The sequence below is a fragment of the Zingiber officinale genome, chromosome 2B (genome assembly GCF_018446385.1).
Source record: "Zingiber officinale cultivar Zhangliang chromosome 2B, Zo_v1.1, whole genome shotgun sequence".
NCBI classification, from domain to species: Eukaryota; Viridiplantae; Streptophyta; class Magnoliopsida; order Zingiberales; family Zingiberaceae; genus Zingiber; species Zingiber officinale.
In genome coordinates this window covers 110787841-110809508 of record NC_055989.1, presented here as the reverse complement: position 1 = coordinate 110809508, position 21668 = coordinate 110787841, and the positions used below count along the sequence as shown (strand labels likewise).

Here is a 21668-nt window from a genome sequence, read left to right as displayed (position 1 = left end):
TAGGACAAGAAACTACTATTTGGACTAGGTGTGACATAGTCAGCCTAGTAAGAACTGACACATAAATCATGTTCTGAACCAAGTAGGTATAAGATAAGTGAAAAAAAAGATGCACTGATAAGTATAGTTGTTAATGTTAGAGTGTGTACTAAAAGCCTAGCTTTTGTATAAATATTTATTTAGAAATAAAGAATCACAGTGGTCAATATCTACATTTATTTGTTAAATATAATTTGTTCAATTAATTTATATAGTAGACAACATGGTGTGTGGTGTCACACACAAAAGATCATGTTGTCGGTTCTTTATAAATTATAAACAGTTGCTCGCGACTAAGATGGAAAGGAACAAACCGTTGAAGTAGTCGTAGTGTAATTAAGTATTAGTTTATCTTAACTAATAAATTACACTGATGCACTCCAAGTGTAATGAGTAGGATCATTTTAGGTAAGTTCTTTTTGTACTGACTTTATAAAAGAACTAGACCTTAGTTATTATGGAAGTGTGTGCTCTTAATCCTAATATAATAACAAACACATATATTTAGTATTTATTTCTTTGACTTATCAATGGGTGAGATTTAACTCGATAAGTCAATAAGCCCGATAAGTTGGGAAATGATATTACTTATAGTGTGTGTTATTGATTATAGAAGGAATTTGTATCCTAGTTATCTAGGTTGAGAATGTCCCCAAGAGGAGCTCATAATGATTGCCATGTTAAACCCTGCAGGTGGACTTAATCCGACATGACAATAAAGTTGAGTGGTACTACTCTTGGAGCTAGATATTAATTAAGTGAGTTGTCAGTAACTTACTTAATTAGTGGGCATTCGTAATCTTAAACACAGGGAGACTAACACACTCATGATAAGAAGGAGCCCATAATGTAATTTGAGATTGGTGCGGTAGTGCGATAATAACTCTCTAGTGGAATGAGTTATTATCGATGAACTTGAGTTGTGTGTTCGGGCCGAACACGGGATACTCATGTTGGAGTGTATACTAAAAGCCTAGCTTTTGTATAAACATTTATAAGAATCACATTGGTCAAGTGTCTACATTTATATATACTAAATGTAGATGTTCAATTAATTTATATTGTAGATAACATAGTGTGTGGTGTCACACACAGAAGATTGTGTTATCGGTTCTTTATAAATTATAAACAGTAGCTCACGACTAAGATGGAAAGGAACAAACCATTGGAATAGTCGTAGTATAATTAGGCATTAGTTTATCTTGACTAATAAATTACACTAGTACACTTTAAGTGTATTGAGCATGACCATTTAAGGTAAGTTCTTTTTATACTGATTTAATAAAAGAAATAGACCTTAGTTATTATAAAAGTGTGTGCTCTTAATCCTAATATAATAACAAGAACATATATTTAATATTTATTTCTTTGACTTATCAAAGGGTGAGATTTAGTTCAATAAATCAAAATGCCCGATAAGTTGGGAAATGATGTTACTTATAGTGTGACTTATTGATTATAGAAGGAAACTGTGTCCTAGTAATCTAGGTTGATAATGTCCCCAAGAGGAGCTCATAAAGATTGTCATGTTAAACCCTGCAGGTGGACTTAGTTCGACATGACGATAAGGTTGAGTGGTACTACCCTTGGACTAAGATATTAATTAAATAAGTTGTCAGTAACTCACTTAATTAGTGGACATTCGATATCTTAAACACAGGGAGACTAACACACTCATAATAAGAAGGAGCCCAAAAATGTAATTTGGGATTGGTGCGGTAGTTCAATAATAATTCTTTAGTGGTATGAATTATTATTGATGAAGTTAAGTTGTGTGTTCGGGGCGAACACGGGAAGCTTAATTTCATCGGGAGACCAAAACCAATTCCTCCTCTCAGTCCCTATCGTAGCCTCTTGTATATAGAGATTTATACCCACCACATACCCACCTTCTTACCCATCCTAATGGGGCCGGCCAAGCTAGCTTGGAACCCAAACTAGGGCTGGCCAAGACCAAGTGGATGAGCCAAGTTGGTGGCCGGGCAAAGCTTGGGTCCCAAGATTAGGTGGCCGGCCACTAGAAAATTAAAAAGAATTTTTATTAAAATTATTTCTTATGTGGATATCATGGTTTTAAAAGAGAGTTTAAAATTTAAATCTTTTCTTTTATAGCTTTCTGCAAAAGCTTAAGAAAAGATTTGAAATCTTTCCTTATTTGTAGATTGAAAGGAGATTTTAATTTTGAGAAAACTTTCCTTTTTAACCATGTTCATGATTTAAAAGAAAGTTTAAAAATTAAATATTCTCTTTTATTAGTTTCTACAAAAGATTAAGAAAAGATTTGATATCTTTCCTTATTTATAGATTGAAAAGAGATTTTAATTTTTAGAGATAACTTTCCTTTTTGGAAATTATCCACATGTTTAAAAGAAAGATTTTAATTTATAAAATTTCTTTTTTACTAACCAATCATGAAGGGATTAAAATTATTGAAATTTTTTATAAATTTCTGGAAATAAATTAGGAAGTTTTAATTCTCTTTTTAATTAAAATTTTCCTTGTTTTGGGAAGAGAGTGGCCAGCCATTGAAATTGAGAAACGAAATTTGATTTTAATTAATTAAATTTTTCCTTTTCATGGCAAAAGAATTAAGGAAGTTATTGTTTAAATTTCCTTATTTGCCAAGACCAAGGATTATAAAAGAGGGGGTAGAGGTGCCTTCATGGCCAACGACTATATTCTTTTCTTCCTCTCTTTTCTTCCTTGGTGTGGCCGGCCCTAGGGTCTCCTCTTCTCCTTCTTTTCTCTTCCTCCTTTGTGGCCGGCGGCATCAACTTAAGGGAAGTACATGGTGGCCGGTTCTAGCTAGGAGAAGAAGGAGAGAAAGAAGGCTTCGTTTCTAGCATCCCTTGGAGCTTGGTGGTAGTGGCCGGACCTTTGCTTCTCATGGAGAATTAATGGTGGCCGAATCTAGCTTGGAGAAAAAGGAGCTTGGTGGTTCTCGTCTCGGAAGATCGTTGCTCACACAACGTCCGAGATAAGAAGAGGAATACGGTAGAAGATCAAGAGGTCATTAAAGTTTACAAAGGAAGGTATAATTAGTAATTAATTTCCGCATCATACTAGTTGTATTTCTTTTGTATGAATTCCAAATACAATAGGCATTAGATCTAGTTTTTCGAATTAGTTTTTCGAGTTTGTGTTTTCTTCTTTTTCGAATTTGTGATTCGATTGTTCTTTTTGGTTAACCTATAGTTATTTAAGGAAATTAAATATTAGCTTTCCTTAAAAGGCTTTGTCTAGGCGATAGTGGTTGCTCTCATATCCAAGAAGGCCATGTGCCTCGCCATGCAGTCCTGGAAGCCAATTTTGGAAATTAATATTTAATGAAATTAATAACATAGGTGGATTTGAATCAATAATGTTAAGTTCCGCTTGCGATTCAAATCTAAACCATTAAGAACAGATAAGTTAAATTTGGAATCAATGATGTTAAGTTCCGTCTGCGATTCTTAATTTAACTTCTAAAGAACACAATAGGTTATTTAAGAAAAGGTTCGACACTTGTACAAAAAAATTTTGTACAGTAGAACCGGTACGATTTTCCTGGGACTAACCAACAATTCAAGCTCATCGGAAGGCCAAAACCAATTTCTCCTCTAGGTCTCTGTCGTAGCCTCATTATAACCTCAAGTCCATCCAAATGTAAGGCCCTTCTTGGTGTACAAGAAGGGGGCCGGTCCATTGCTTGGTGGCCAAGCAATGGCCGACCACATCCTCTTCTATAGGGGCCGGCCCTATTGCTTGGTGACCAAGCTAGTAGGGGCCGATCACAATAATTCAAACAAGAAGGGTTGTTTTGAATTTTTAAAATCTTCTGTTTGTAGAAAACTATAAGTTTTAAAAGAGAGATTTTAATTTTAAAACTTTCCTTATTTGAATTAGGTCACATGTTTTAAAAGAAAGTTTAAAAGATTTTAAAACATTCCTTTTTTAACCATCCTCATGGTTTAGGAAAAAAAGGAAGAGGAGTTTTAAAATTTAAGTTTTCTATCACCATGTTAAAAAAGGAAATTTTATAATTGAAGTTTTAAATTTTAAAACATGGTTTTAATTTTTAGAACTTTCCTTTTTTAACTCCTACTTTAGGAAAGAGAGCTTGTAAAATTTTATAAGAGTTTTTCTTCTTGTAAAATTTTATAAAAAAAATATATTCCTTTCCTCTTATGGGGGCCGACCACCCTTGCTTGGTGCCCAAGCAAGGTGGTCGGCCATATTAAAAAAATAAAATCATCAAATTAATTTTTGGTGATTGATTCAATCAAGAGGAAAGAAAAGGAAAATAAAAAGGGAAAAGGAAAAACTAGAGGAAGATTTTAATTTTTGTAAAAATTCTTCCCTTATTTGCCTTGGGCAAGTATTATAAAAGAAGGGGTGAGGAGGATTCCTGAGATACAACTCTTATTATCTTGCTTGGAGGATCTCTTGGTGGCCGGCCCTCTCTCTTCTCCCTTTCCCTTTGCTCTCTTCTCCTTGGTGGTGGTGGTGGCCGGATTTTAGAGGAAGAGGAAGAAAGCTTTTGGGTGGTGTTCATCTTGGAGGATCGTCGCCCACACGACGTCCAAGGCGAGGCGAGGAATACAACAGAAGATCTCGAGGTCATTGACATACAAAAAGAATGTATAATTAGCAATTGTTTTCCGCATCATGCTAGTTATTTCTTTTTGTAAGAATTCCAAACACAAGAGTCATTAGATCTAGTTTTTCGAATTAGTTTTTCGAGTTTGTGTTTTCTTCTTTTTCGAATTTGTGATTCGATTGTTCTTTTTGGTTAACCTAGAGTTATTTAAGAAATGACTTTCCTTAAAAGGCTTTGTCTAGGCGGTGGTGATTGCTCTCATATCCAAGAAGGTTATGTGTCTTGCCATGCAATCCTGCAGGCTAATTTTGAAAATTAATATTTAATGGAATTAATAACATATGTGGATTTGAATCAATAGTGTTAAGTTCCGCTTGCGATTCAAATCTAAACCATTAAGAACAGATAAGTTAAATTTGGAATCAATGATGTTAAGTTCCATCTGCGATTCATAATTTAACTTCTAAAGAACACAATAAGTTATTTAAGGAAAGGTTCGACACTTGTACAAAAAAATTTTGTACAGTGGAACCGGTACGTTTTCCTAGGACTAACCAACAGTTAAAGGGTTCAGAATTATTCTGGGATCAATTGTAATTTTTCGGTTAATTGAGCATCATAATGTATTACAAGATGTCACTCATGATCGATCCATAATTAATTATTAATTATGGACAACCAACATAAATCAGAAATATATTGGATTACATGCACTATGAGTATATATGAAAGACTTAAAATAAATTTAAAAATTGGATTATAGAATTGAGAAAGACTAAGTCTGGTAAAACCAGACGATGTACAAATATAGAAGATATTTGTTGGAACGGAAGTGATGGTGGTGTTAGGATGTATACTAAAAGCCTAGCTTTTGGTATAAACATTTATTTAGAAATAAGAATCACATTGGTCAAATGTCTACATTTATGATAAATGTAGTTGTTCAATTAATTTATATTGTAGATAACATGGTGTGTGGTGTCACACACAGAAGATCTTGTTATCAGTACCTTATAAATTATAAACAGTAGCTCACGACCAAGATGGAAAGGAACAAACCATTGGAAGGTCGTAGTGTAATTAGGTATTAGTTTATCTTAACTATATAATTACACTAGTACACTTAGAGTGTATTGAGTAGGACCATTAGAGGTCGTTTCTTTTATACTGACTTTATAAAGGAACAAAGACCTCAGTTATTATGGAAGTGTATGCTCTTAATCCTAATATAATAACAAGCACATATATTTGATATTTATTTCTTTAATTTATCAATGGGTGAGATTTAGTTCGATAAATCAATAAGCCCGATAAGTTGGGAAATGATATCACTTATAGTGTGTGTTGTTGATTATAGAAGGAAATTGTGTCCTAGTAATTTAGGTTGAGAATGTCCCCAAGAGGAGCTCATAAGGATTGTCATGTTAAACCCTGCAGGTGGACTTAGTCCGACATGACGATAAGGTTGAGTGGTACTACTCTTGGACTAAGATATTAATTAAATGAGTTGTCAGTAACTCACTTAAATAGTGAACATTCGACATCTTAAACACAGGGAGAATAACACACTCATAATAAGAAGGAGCCCAAAATGTAATTTGGGATTGGTGCGGTAGTTCAATAATAGTTCTCTAGTGGAATGAATTATTATTGATAAAATTAAGTTGTGTGTTCGGGGCGAACATGGGATGCTTACTTTTATCGGGAGACCAAAACCAATTCCTCCTCTCGGTCCCTACCGTAGCCTCTTGTATATAGAGATTTATACCCACCACATACCCACCTTCTTACCCATCCAATGGGGCCGGCCAAGCTAGCTTGGAACCCAAGCTAGGGCCGGCCAAGACCAAGTGGATGAGCCAAGTTGGTGGCCAGCCAAAGCTTGGGTCCCAAGCTTAGGTGGCCGACCACTAGAATATTAAAAGGGATTATTTATTAAAATTATTTCTTATGTGGATATCATGATTTTAAAAGAGAGTTTAAAAATTAAAAATTTTCTTTTATAGCTTTCTACAAAAGATTAACAGAAGAGATTAATCTCTTTCCTTATTTGTAGATTAAAAGGATGATTTTAATTTTTGGTAAAAACTTTCCTTATTTGTAAATCATCTACATGTTTAAAAGTGAGTTTAAAATTTGAAATATTTCCTTATTTGTTGATTAAAAGATGGATTTTAAATTTTAAGAAAACTTTCCTTTTTAACCATGTTCATGATTTAAAAGAGAGTTTAAAAATTAAATATTCTCTTTTATAAGTTTCTACAAGAGATTAAGAAAAGATTTGATATCTTTCCTTATTTGTAGATTAAAAGAGATTTTAATTTTTAGAGATAACTTTCTTTTTAATCACATGTTTAAAAGAAAGATTTTAATTTATTAAATTTCCTTTTTATAAACCAATCATAAAGGGATAAAATTATTGAAGAAATTTTTATAAATTTCTAGAAACAAATTAGGAAGTTTTAATTCTTGTTTAATTAAAACTCTCCTTGATTTGGGGAAATAAGTGGCCGGCCATGTTATAATGAAAAGAAAAATTATTTTTAATTAAATAAATTTTTCATGGCAAAAGAATTAAGGAAGTTTTTATTTAAATTTCCTTATTTGCCAAGATCAAGGATTATAAAAGAGGGGATAGAGGAGGCTTTATGAAAGAACAACTCTATTATTTTTCTCCCTCTTTTCTTCCTTGATGTGGCCGGCCCTTCCCTTTCTCTTCTCTCCATCTTTGTGGCCGAAACCTTCTTTTCTCTTGGAGATCAAGTGGTGGCCGGATCTTAGCTTGGAGAAGAAGGAGAGAAAGCTTGCATCCCTTGGAGCTTGGTTGGTGGAAAAGGATCTTCTTCCTTTGAAAGTCTTGCTTGGCCGAAACTTGAAGGAAAGAAGAAGAAGGTGTTTTGGTGGTTCTCATCTCGGAAGATCGTTGCCCACACAACGTCCGGGTTTAGAAAAGGAATACGGTAGAAGATCAAGAGGTCTTTCTAAAAGGTATAACTAGTATTTTTCCTTTCCGCATCATACTAGTTATTTTTGGAAATAATACCAAATACAAGAGGCATGCGATTCTAGTATTTCGAATTTATTTTCGATGTTGTGTTCTTTGTTTTTTTTTCTTTTCCTTGTGATTTGATTGTTCCTTTCGGTTAACCTAAAGTTATTTTAGGAAATTAAATATTAGCTTTCCTTAAAAGGTTTTGTCTAGTCGATGGTGGTTGCTCCCATATCCAAGAAGGTCATGTGCCTCTCCACGTCAGTACTGGGAACAAATTATGGAAATTAATATTTAATGGAATTAATAACTTAAGTGATTTGGATCGAACGTGTTAAGTTCCGCAGAAGATCCAAGTCAAAACCTAAAAGAACAAATAGATTAAACTTTGGATCAAACGTGTTAAGTTCCGCAGGCGATCCAAGTTTAATTTAAAAGAACACATGATAGCTAAGAAAAGGTTCAGACCTTTGTACAAATTTTTTATACAGTGGAACCATTAGGTTTTCCGAGTAGCAACCAACAGGTGGACCATACCTCTTGTACGCAAGGCTAAATCCCTTTTGTTTTAGTTATCAACCAAAGTTGGTTTGGTTTAATAATAAATCAAGAGTGTTTTAATTTTGAATCAAGTTGGTTTAGTTTTGAAGAAGCTTAATAATATCGGGTTGCTATTATATTTTAGGTTTGGGAGATGACTTGTTATCCAAGTCATTGTGAAGAGGTATATAAATACCTCTTCATAGAACAAGAGGAGAACAAATTGAGGATAACCTAATAGAAATTAAATTTTTTTCATTTTCTTGTTCTTCTTCCCCTCTCCTTCTCTTGCCGCCACCTAGCACAACAGGCCGCACCTCTTGAGTGGCCGCGACACCCTAGCCGCTGGCAGCCCCAAGTCCCTGGCTCTTTATTGGCCTTCCAGCTGATGATTAGTGGCCACTAGGCTGACGAACAACAATATAACCAAGTGGACAACAAAACTTGCTTGTCATTGGTGCCCTGGTTGCTGTCGGGTTCCACCATCTACTGCCAGCCTTTCGGCCACCAATTACTGATCGACTGCCCTGCTGTCAACTGCCGTCCGCCAGTCACAAAAGCTCTGGACAACAACTTTGTGTTGGACAGCAACCCCTCCAGCTGCACCTCTCCCACGCTTTGTGTCATCAGGTTGTTCTTGCCATCGGGCACAAAGTCGAGTCGGGTTTCCTCTTTCAGATCACTTCGTCTCCTCCTTTAGCTGTACCAAAACAGAGATGAAAATTTGTGGCTTAACGAAGCCATCTCGAAGATATTTCAACATGGATATCGATAAAGACAAACTTGGTTACGTTTGTAAGTTGATACCGTTTTCTCTGCACATCATTCAATATGTATAATTTCTTTATGAAATTTTATTCTATGATTATGTCTGTGTATGCGTGTATCTTGTATGTATATGACGCATATATTGTAATACTATAGAAAATTATTATACTTTCACTATTTATTTTTTAAATAAATTTTTAAAAATAGGAATAGAAACACCCAAGAGACTACTCATCCACACTTATGAATAAATAACCGATATGGCACCCTCTATCTATGGGCTATCAATTCAACACCATTGCATTTCGGATGCCGCACCATAAAACATCCGACCAAAAAAAACCAATGGAGTGCTACACTGTATCAATGTCATCCGACTCAATCCGAAGCCATTTTCTGCTGCGCTCAAATTGGTGCAAAAGTGTGGCCATTATCACTTTCCAATTGTCTTTGAATAGATTAGCCCAAGACTCGTCATGTTCTTGGTCACCAACAGCTTGGCCTTCCCCCCACCTGCGGTTGGGGTGGTATCAGCAGCATGTTGGTCTACATCAGCAGCATGTTTGCCCACGTCAGCAGCCTTTGTTCCCACATCAGCGACTATATCCTCACCAGCACCTGCTTGTCCAGTTGGCACACACCCAGCAGCCAGCGTATCAGGACTGTCCGCCACCAGTGTTGCTTGGCTGTGCCATCTGTTTTTGTCCTTGTTTGTTCTGCTTAAGCAGCTGCCACACTAGTATCAATCCTGTTCCAATTCTAGCTAATTGTTTTTTTCAACCAATTCAAAATTACTAAACTATTAACTATGAAATATTAATTAAAATTTGTTTTAATTTGATTAAACTGATCCGACTTGATAAAAATAGTATAATTTTATTAAAAGTGTTACAATTATAATTAAAAATATTATAAAGTTACTGTTTGACTATTAATTATAACAATTTTAAATAAGACAATTACCTTTTATATATATATATATATATATATATATATATATATATATATATATATATATATATATATATATATATATAAGGTTCAACAGGAGCACAGGTGTTAAGTACATGGCAAGACCTTGGTAGATGGTGAAACCCTAGGATTAATTTATATCTGATTCAAATAGAATATCATGTACTTACCATCTGTGTTAAGTCATGGATGATACTTTGGTGAATAAAGCTTCCATCAACAGGAGTTCAAGAAAAATCAACAGGAGTTCAAGAAAAATATTCATCAGAGCATTCACAACTCACTCCTATTATAACACCTACCACTTTATAAAAACATAGGGTCTACTATTACATACTCATTATAACAACATATTTTTTGCACTCATATTCTTTTTAACATTAACACTTATTATTTATAGATTTCAAAGTCTATTCAATCATTTTAAAATTATATCATATTAAATAAATAGATTTTAAATATGTTTTAAAATACTAAAATTATTATTATTATTTTTAATAATAATCTTACTTTTAAAAAAATAATATAAATTTTTTTTAAAATATATTTATTAAATAATTAGTGTTAATGTTACAAATTTCGAATTAATTGTTAACTAGCCGTTATAAATTTTTTAAATTTAATTCAAATTAAATAAAAAATAAATTGTAAATAATATAAACCATAAGTCCAAATTATTGGAAAAAGTATGTAAAAAATTAGATTATTAGTGTTTTAAAAAAATAATATTATTAAAAAATACACTCATGTTTTATTATTTATTCATTTTATTCAATTTCTAATTTTAAAATTTATAATTTTTTTGTGAATAATTAAAATTTTTAAAAAAAAAGAATAATTGTTTTAACATAAGGAGGTGCTATAATACCCCATTAATGAGAGCAATGTGGATGCCCTTATAGGTAATCTTATTATGTATTTCAAGAAGTTATTTACATCACTCAAAAATAATTTATTATACATATCTTATTTCACTTGAATTCATGACATAGCAATAATATAACCACCTGAACTACCAGTTCACTATCTCCTCGCGAATGACTAAGGCGATACAAGCTATCGTGACTAAGCCGTTGCAAGCTCGCGGAGGTCACTTAGATGACTCGTCTTGTATCCTAGATCTCTTTCTCTTGGCCTATTAGGCAAAAGAAAAAAAAAACAAACAAAGGAAGTTGGTAGACACTCGCAGTATAGATTAAACAAGAGTGTGTGGGCGGTCACCACTCTTCGCTTGTGGGCTCCACGCACGAACAGCAACGACCACTGCGGATCGTGCGAGCGCGAAAACTTGGTTTTCCTGCCATCATGGGGGTAAAAAGGTGAAATCGTTCGTCTCTAACATCCCACCGCACCCGACCCAAGGTCATCACGAGGGAAGTAAATCACAATATCATGAGCGAGCATGTGACAGGTGGGGTGAGTTGCACAGAGACTGGAGATTTATGCCCCGACTACCCTGAGTTTCGATCCCACGATCTCATATGACAAACATCTCATCACATACTAACTCGGATGACATATGGGGTCGTTCGTTTTCATGCCATCATGAAGAAATGATGCATGCACCAACACTTCATTAATTTTTTTACTTTTCTTTTGTTTTTTAAAGAAATAAGAAATACGGCATTTTACTTAAATTTCAATATTATCTAATGAGTTTCATAATATCCAAATTACATGTCATATTTCTAGAAATATCCTGCTTACGTTTTAAGTTCCTGAGTTATTTTTAATATACTAATAAATATAGAAAATTTTGAATCATATCAATCAAAATTAATATACTAAAATCTATCTAAATTATATAGCGTAAATTTAAAACAATAAATTTTTAAATATATAAAATTTTGATAAAATTTGTCATAAACTTATTATAAGACTCAGAACAATGATATTGACTAATCAATACAATGAGGCTTAAGACTTTTCTTATTTGAAGAAATGATTTGAGTATTATAAAATTTGGATATCTAATTTAGATAATACTGAAACTAGCTGTTCAATAAAATGTTAAAAATAAATAAAAATTAAAAATTTAAAGATCATCATGTATTTGATCATGATTTATCCCCTCATAATAGACAGTTGGCTAATATATAATGATGTTATCATCATGAGATGTGGGATTAAATCCCGATTAGTAGCTGGGTGTCTGTCTTTCCATATACGCTATTCAACTGTCCAAATCTAGTAACCACTCGTGATAGTTTAGTAATCGTCCGTGATTTATCTCTTCTGTGTTGACTGAGAACGAACTAATATAGACTCTAGGGATGCATGAACGAATCTCTTTTTACCATCGTAATTAAATATAGGCAATTCAATCATTTAGAGTCGTGAATTGGAATATTCAAAAATCTTGACTCATATTAATTTCTATCAATTGAAACTGAAGATCAGGATAAAAAAATATTTAAATACTAAAACAAATAAATAGATTTCATATGACCCATTAGAGATAAATTTATCATAATAACTTAAAATATATTATGTCATAGGATCCATTAGATATGAATTTATCATGATAACTAACAAGTAGCTAATACAGTAATGATTATCTTATAGCTGTTACAATGTATAATTTTTAGAATATCAATACTAATTTCTTTATAATATTTTTAAAATTTAAAATAAATGATTTATTTTATTAAATTTTGATAATCATATTTTACTACACACTCTAAAATTTTCATTATCTTTTATTTTTTTATTACTTTATTCTCTCTTTTATTTTTTTATTATATTTATAATAGTAGAGTTTTTAAAGGAAGATTGAAAATAAATATTATTTTATTTTTAGGATAGAGAATTTTATTTTTATAATTAGAGAGGTATCCTTGTATAAATCTAAATTTAGAAATTTTAAAGTGACTCTGATATAAATGATATTTTGAAAAGAAAATATATAAAATTTAAAATAGTAATTAATTTTACATAAATATGAATGTTCAAAAAAAACGACGAATTTAGATCGGTAACACAACTATTTAACAGGGGTCCATTGATAATTTTTATAAAAAGAGCTGCGCCTATTTAATAATTCAATTAAATCAGGGTCTCCTTACCATTTTTGCCATTAAAATAAAAACATAAAATAAAAAAAAAAATCACGTTCTTTTGTCAGTTTTCACCAAGAAAGTGGCACGTGAACTGCATGCCCCATGTGAAATGTAGATGAAGAACTTAAAACAACGAAGTAGGCAAGCCACGCGGGGTGTTGCACCTGTCGCTGTCCGACCAACGTTGCCATCCCCCCACACCACCTTGTCTCCCATTTAACCCATTTTTATTTTATTTTGTTTTTTTAAAACAAAAAAGACAAAAGTCCTTTACCTATCATAACTACTTTAACCACCTCACCTCACAACTTCCCTTTCACATTAAAATTAACCTTTAATTTTCCGTACCAATCAGTCGACCAACCATACTAGTCTCCGACTCAATATCACTATCGCCTACACGATACATCTCTATTGCCCATCACCAAATTATGCTTCCATTAAGTTGGATGGCAATATATATGTTCATTCACAATCTTTATTACCAAAGTATAAAGTGATTAACTAGTACACATTACTCAAATGACCTATTTTGATTGGAGTATATCAATCGAGCCGACGCATTATGCACGGAGGCCCCATTTTGATTGGAGAGTCATATCGTGCCAATGCTCGAGGAAGCAGATCCGCATGTCCCATGCACGACCACCCCCTACATCGGAAGCACTACATTGCCTCATGTCATGTCCTGATCGATCTTTCTATCTCACACCTTAACCCTCCTTGCACCAACTAACCAAGGCGATTAAACGAGCCACGCCCCTCGAAAATTCACAAGCCCTACTAGAGCGATAAGATTAGGAACAAGGCAAGGTAGGTGCGTCCTATATCATGAGCAGAAGGGACACAGTAAAGGCATCTTTTTGGTACAGATGAGGCATGAAATTCAATTAGGGTTGACTGATACCTTTTGATTTGGGGCAATTAGGGTTGATTGATACTATACTCTCTTGATTTGGGGCAATTAGGGTCAATTGATCCTATTCGCTCCTGGTTTGCGGGTAATTAGGGTTTACAAGTGGAGGGCCAGATGGGTGGGCCCACAGTGGGCCCCACCGGCCATAGTGATGGCAAAAGGGGAAGACATGTGGGTCCCCTGGCCAAATTATATATGGAGGTGTTTCCTAGTGAAGTAGTAAGAAGTCAGCGCTTCCTTCCTTCCTTGCTTACCAGAGCAACAGCACAGTACCGCAAAGTGTTATTTAGGGTTTTGAAGCATGTCAGGAAGAGGCAGGAGGATCACCGACGAGGAGATCAACGAGCTCATCTCTAAGCTCCAGTCGATGCTGCCGGAATCCCGGCGCCGGAACGCAGGCAGGGTAAGCATAATTAGCTCAACGAGCTTCTTCACTCATGCAATTAGCTAGCTAGTAATAATTAATCCAACACACAAAGCTTTCTTTTGCAGGTGTCGGCGTCCAAGTTGCTCAAGGAGACGTGCAGCTACATCAAGAGCTTGCACCGGGAGGTGGACGGCCTCAGCGACCGGCTCGCCGGCCTGATGGACACCATGGACAGCAACAGCCCTCAGGCTGAGATCGTCAGGGGCCTCCTCAGGTCATAACTATTATATCTTGTGATTATATATATATACTTATCACACGGCACTGCCATCGTGTTTACTTGAGAGAGAGGTAGCTTGCTAGACATGTACTTATTTGATTTTGATCAGCAGCTTTTAGTTAATGGCTTCTGTACATTTCTCTTGGCCTGGCTTGAGTTCCGTGAGCAACCGAGCTGGAGAAATACATGTATCGTGTGTTCTGTGGTTGATCCCTCTATGTAAACAGTTCCATGGTTGTCTCTAGCAAATTGTTGGGTATTTTATTTCTCCGTTAGAATATAGTAACAGTCTAACAGATATACGAATTTGTCATAAGGAATTAGCCTGATCGGACTATTGGTTTAATTATATATGAGCTGATTTAATGGATGTGGATTTCATGCGTGTAAAAATTCGTTGATCTTGCTTTTCTGTTATTATTGACTATAATGGAATTAGATTCGGAGGCTATATGTATATGAGCTGTGGTCCTATAGAGTTATGAATCACATACGTACGGTCCTTCTTTCATTCCTGATCAAGGCAATGGCGATGAATCTTGATTCAGGTTTTATTTACCCCTTTAGTCGATTTCGCTTTATTAATTAATTTACTATAAATTTAAATGATAATTAAGATCCTGTTTAGAATTGTTCTTGTCTATTTGGTTGCACGCATGATTGTAGAATATATAATTCGTTAGATTAAACCTCTTTCATTGGTTTCTTTTTGTTTGTTGCATATATAGTGTTTGATGAAAGGTTTCTGAACAGAGATTGAGTTGACGGCGAAGAGTTCCAGGATCAATGTGGATTTTGTATCAAAGATTAATTTGATATATAATCTTTTTGATTGAACACGAATGAATTTTATTAAGCATGCATTCTATCAGCGATATGTTTTTTTCCTTCATAAATTGTAATTTTTTATATTCTATACTACATTTTTTTTGAATTATTTATGGATTATAATGTTTTGATCTCGGTTGGCAAATTAATTCATGTACTAAAATAATGATCTCTATAGAAATTTTGATGGGGGGTTTCTTTCGGCGACCATGAAGTTGGTAGGCAACTGAACGTGCGTGCATGCATCGATGGCTCATAGGGCAAAATTTTTTAAGACGTTCATTATTTTTTTTTCATTATTATAAAAGTAGACCCGAGCAAGTCCAGATCCGTAATCAAATCAATGAGTCAGTGATATCGGACATGATAGCGATTATCCTGCGTGCTGACAAAAAGAGAGAGTTTGAGAAGAAGACTAGAAGGGATAACCGTTGTCCTCCGGATTTTTCTGAACAAGAAAATTTTATAAAATATTCAAGGTTTAATTCTTAATTAGCTAAATATATGTGATTCGGGAGGTAATCAAAGAATGTCACATGGATAAGGAGGTCAATAGTCTTACTAAGGTGGTGGTCAAAATTAAGGGAGAGTCGAATCGTTCCCTAAACCCATACGACCTCGACTACCTGCAGCCACGCGACTTCATGACACTGATCACGACCCTAGGTCATCCTTCTGCAAGTCGCCTCTCGACTCGGTAGCGTCCCTGACTCCATGACACTCCCGACCCCGACCATCCCCGACTCATTCCTTCTACCATAGTAAAGAAAATTTTAACTTGTACATATCTACCGTTACTATATAACATATATTTAGTTTTAGAGGTAATATATTGAATAAAAGATGATATAATATATCTTCTTATTTTTTTAAAGTACAAGAATTACTTGATGGTTAGATAAAAGTTATAAAACGAATATAAAAAATGTAACTTTTAGATGACAAATAAAGTAGAATAATTTAATACCAAAAAATTAATACAATGAGAAAAGAAATGGAAGTGAGTAATGTTGAAACTTTGAATGGAAATAAAAAGATGGATGAAGGAGGTTTCATTGTGAATGAAATTTTAGTCTCATTTTAAAAGTTTCAAGGGTTTTTATGGTTGGTTCATAATGTATCACAAGTATTGATGTTGTGAACATATGTATAGGGAGAGACTCTATTTCATATGTGAGGCCACAAAGGAGGTGCAAATCTAGGATTTTGATTGTACTGAATTAAGTTGACTTGTGTGTGAGTATCTGCGTACATCAAATGTTGAATTGGTCAAGGCAAAATTTACCCAAGCAAATGAACTAATATTTTGTCGCCTAAATCATTCATTTTTCTTATTGCTCAAGTGTAATGTAATATATGATTAATGTTATAAGGAGGCCATGACCTGAATAAGAGTAGAAGCAACAGAAAGAAATCTCCATCTACTTTGTTCCCCAATGATACCTATAATTAGCCAACACTCAACGGACTTGGCACTCGATCACTCAGCACTCAGCGATTCGGTTGATTTGGTAACTTGGCTAATGCAGCTTGGTCATACAAGGTGGTAGCTCAGCCATATACGGCAGCCCAGTCTTTCAGATAGCTCGTCATTCTAAATAGTTCTTCCTTCTTTATTTGACAGTTTGAGATTATTAATTCAAGTGTTTTCAACAGATATTAATTCAAGTGTTTTCAACAGATAAGTTGGAGTTAAATTTCAATTTCAATTTAGCAAATTTTCCTCTATCTCGGGTAAAGATTGTTTAACAAGTAATAATGGCATTTCCTTTGATAATAAGGATAAACAAATAAGAGAACTATAGGAGTTTTAATTCCTTTATTACATCAAAATGTGAAGTTGTCACCTTAGCGGCCGTATACTCTCTAAAAGGGAGTAAATCACAAGGACATTTGTTCTAGCCTAGCGGTCATTTACATGAGAAAAGTCAAGTACCCAGCGAGATATTTTCATATCCAATGGAAATTAACCTCAAGATCTATTACATCACACACTCATATAGATACTAACTACGTTAAATTGTGGGAGCTATTTTAATTCCTTTATATCCTAACAAATACATAGGCAATGCAGACTTTATATATATTAACCATCGCGCATACACATTACATGTGTAATATGAAGGATCGAAATGAAGCAATAAAGGGGGGGTGAATATCACTCGTTAAAAACTTTTTCATTTATTGAAACAAACAAATCAAAGTAAAGCAGCGGAAAAAGAAAGAGTAATGAGAATGACTCAGCTGGTTACTTGGTTTGGAGCCTATGTCGACTTTTACTCCAAGACCGACGATCCTTGATCACACCGTTGGACAATCCACTATGATTCTTCTTTCCAAAATCTTTGGAAAGAAACAATACTTACAAATGCAAGTAAAAGATAGTAACAAACTACTGTCTTCTTTCAAATTAAATACAATGCAAGCTTGAATAAAATATACCGACAAGAATAGTGATGAAGATCGTTGACACTTTGTTGGAGCAGTGACTTGCTTGAAGATCAGTAGCAGAGAAGCACGAATGAAAGCTTTAGCACGGAGTGAATTAGAATTCCATTATCTACCTCAGGCCTCGAGTTCCCCTTTCATAAGCCTTGTTCGGTCGACCAAAAAGGCATTTGGTTGACTGATCATTTTGGTCGACATATCACCCTATTGGTCGACTGAACATGCATCCTTCCTTCTTCGCTGAGATCCAATCTTCGGGTAATTAAGAGCATTAATTGTTCAATTAATTGATTACCTTGTTCGGTTGACCGAACAGAGCACTTTCCCTGTTCGTCATGATTTGAAATTAATTCACCATTAATGCTTTTATTGTTCGGTTGACCAATCAACCTGGCTTCCATTTTTACTTTGGCTCGATCTGATAACTACTCTGTGTCAACCTAGGTCGGTAGACCGATTAGACCGGTTCTTGCAAAACAATATTAAACAAAATATTCCTGCCAAACAAAGTTAGAACAATAATATAAGATGCATGAGCAGTAAATGACAGTAGAACTGTCTTGATCTCAACTTGAAAACCTTCCCGATTTCTTCAATTGGATCAGTGACCTAGGGTTCGTTTCTTTCTGAAACACGACCTTACTATCGCTCCTCTCCAATTGCTTACCTCAATCTACCTACCAAACATTGGTCCTCCAGACCTGTTTAGACATTGTCGCTTAGAATCAGATCGGCTTACCAGGACTTCCTCTCGATCTTTGGTTCTCTAGACTTATCGAGCTTCCCTGCCAAGTATCGGGTCTTCTTGACCCACTTGGACTTTCTATCTGGCTTCCACGATCTGCTAAGACTTTCCCGGTCAAGTAAACATCCTGCACACTTAGTTAACTTGTTAGATCACAATAAAACTTAACTTGAACCTTTGACAACATCAAAACTCAGGTTCGATTCTGGTGCATCCTGTACCAACAATCTCTCTTTTTTTTATATTTGACAACCAGGTTTCACAAATAAGTTTATAACATATGCAAAGAAAATTAAACAAGCATTTTAACTTAACTCTCTCATTGAGTTTATTAACTTCTCCTGAATTCATTATCTCTCCCCTTTGACATACATAAAAAATAAGGGTAATATAAACAATAAATTTGAAGCAATCCAAGATATAAGTATTGGAGTTAAAAATTACTTTAAAAAATATGAAAAGATATTTAAGCATATTATTTGAAAATTTCAAAGAAAATATGCCAAAAAGACTTAGTTAATTTTTTTTTTTTTGCAAGATTTCTAATAAATAAATTTTGAAAAGTAGATTTTTGAAAATATTTTTAAATACATGATTGATAGAATTGATGAAAATATTTAAAAAATTAAGAGTTTTGGAAATAAGAACGAGTAAAAATATAAGTTTTTAAAAAATTATATTTTGCAAACAATACATAAAATAATATTGGAAAAAGTATATCTTAAAAATATTTTTTAAAGAGAAATTTTAAAACATAAGTGGAAAATTTGAAGTTCAAAGTAAGAGAAATTTTGAAAATGATAACTATTTTTTTTTAATTTTTTTTTTATATATAAGAAAATTAGTGTAAGTCTAAATATTTGAAGTTTTCAAAAAATAATATTTATATTTCCCCTCAAATATATATTTTCTATAAGTCTAAGTATGGTTTGAAAACTAAAAAAAATCCTTATGATGAAATGTCCAACCTTTATACTTAGCTAACTATCACAAGATAGCAATTGAACTTAGGTTAGTCAATTTGAGCTTTTGATTCGAACTAGTTTGTTACTAGTTAGATTACTCAAATAGATTAATATATTTTGTTTAAAGCCTAAATTTATAGCGATGCGCTAAAATAAGTATCTAAAATCTTAGGCTAAGTTCTAAGCATTTCACACCATTCTATATTTCAAAATACACAAGTAAGGTATCCTAATGTGCTTATGAGATGTTGGTTGCTAAAAACTATAGGAGCATGCAATTCTATGGTAAGTCCTAGGCTACTCCATAAAAATACTTTGAAAGCTATTTTGAAAACAAATTTTTGAAAGAGAAATTTTGAAAATAAGTTTTGAAAATAAGTTTTGAAAAACTAATAATTTTGAAGGAAATTATAAAATTTATTCTATAAGAAATCAAAATGGCATATTAAAAGTCATAACTAATAAATATCAAAATACAACCATAGTCATAATGGCTACATAGTCAAATACATAAGATCAAGCATCAAATGGAGGAGATGGAGGATCGTGAGTTCCACGAAAGTAATCAAGCATCTTAGTCTGTTGTGCCTTCAACATATCTACTTGTTTAGTTATATCCTGACGGAACTTTGCTAGTTGTCCTTGAAACATAGTCTGAAGGGAGTCAAAATCGTTAGGGTTGATTTGTAGCTAGAAGGGGGAGGGGGTGAATAACTCGTCGCATTTCGTTGTCTTGCTTCGTGATGATGATGTGCAGCGAAAACACTCAAGCAACGCTAACACGAGGATTTACTTGGTATCCGCCTCAAGAAGAGGTGACTAATCCAAGGATCTGATACTCACTCACTCATCCACTATGAAAACATTCCTTTATGGTAACTACCGAAGGCGGAGAAGCCTTATACAAACTCACAATACAATAAGAAAGAAAAACAAGCTTACATAATACAAATCTTATAAGATTTACCAAACCCTAGCTTGCTTCTCCTTGCTTGAATACACCTCTTGACTTGTTTGGAAGTGCATCAACACTCCTCTCTAAACCTCCAAGATCTGGTGTGTGTCTGTGAGCTCGGTGGAGAAAGTCGCGTGAAGTTCAGGGTGAAGCTCGCAAAGAACTGCCTAAGAGATTGCTCGCCAACGACTTTAATCCTGCACAACGGTCACAACCTAATCGATCGACCAATCGATTGGGGAGACTTGAATTGATCGGTTGATCGATTCAGAGCGCCTCTGTGCTCACTGGAAGCTGCCTGAATCGATCGACCGATCGATTCAAGCTTTCTCACGATCGCATGAGAAAATCAGCTGCCAATCGATCGACCGATCGATTGCCGGTGCCCGATCGATCGACTGATGGATTGGGCAGCTCTCTGTGCTCGTGACACTTGCTCCCAATCGATCGACCGATCTATTGGGCCGCTGCTTGTCACAGCACTCTCCCAATTGATCAACTGATCGATTGGGCTTGAGTCAATCGATTAGCTGATCGATTGCCCCAACCGTGACTTGCCTAAACTCAAGAAAGTAGAAGTTAACGCTAAGGCGACCTGCACTCTCCAATGTGGCTTAACAAAAGAGGAGCTAAACTCTGTCGGCCCCTTCAAAAGTGCAAAAGAATTATTATGGGAGAAGCTGATCTAGCTACACGAAGGCACTTCCGATACTAAGGTAAGTAAACGTGATTTAATATTAAATAAATTATATAATATAAAAATGCAGGATGATGAGTCAGCGAGCCAGCTTCCAGCTTCATGCTCACATACAAGATCTACTAACAGACTTCACGCGATCGGGTAGAAAGTGGAGAATCGCGACGTAATAAGGTATGCACTTAATGCTTTTCCGAGGAATACCTTGTGGGTATCAATGGTAGATGCTTACAAAGTATCCAAGAATCTTTCTTTAATTAGACTAGACGAGTTATTTTCAAATTTTGAATTACACGAACAAACTAATACACGTCCGGCCGAGAAAGGTATTGCTTTGATTGCATGTGCAAGCAGAACAAGAGAACCAAAAATCAAGTGTCGAACTGAACCCGAATCTAAAGATGAATCGGATCTTGAAGACGAAATCACCATCGAACTAGTCAAACTAGTTCGGAAAGCACTAAAGAAGAAGAAGGTGACTCAATCGAACATGAAGGTCAAATCTAGAGTTACTTGTTACG

At 34.5% G+C, this 21668-nt stretch overlaps 1 protein-coding gene across 1 annotated transcript; it reads left to right on the top strand.

The window, feature by feature from the left end:
- Positions 1-14098: 14098 nt before the first annotated feature.
- On the top strand, positions 14099-14775 carry LOC122049418 (transcription factor ILI3-like). The gene is made up of 2 exons (XM_042610805.1): positions 14099-14265; positions 14355-14775. The coding sequence occupies exons 1-2, from the start codon at positions 14164-14166 to the stop codon at positions 14508-14510; spliced, it is 258 nt and encodes an 85-aa protein (XP_042466739.1). The 5' UTR covers positions 14099-14163; the 3' UTR covers positions 14511-14775.
- The last annotated feature ends 6893 nt before the right edge of the window (positions 14776-21668 follow it).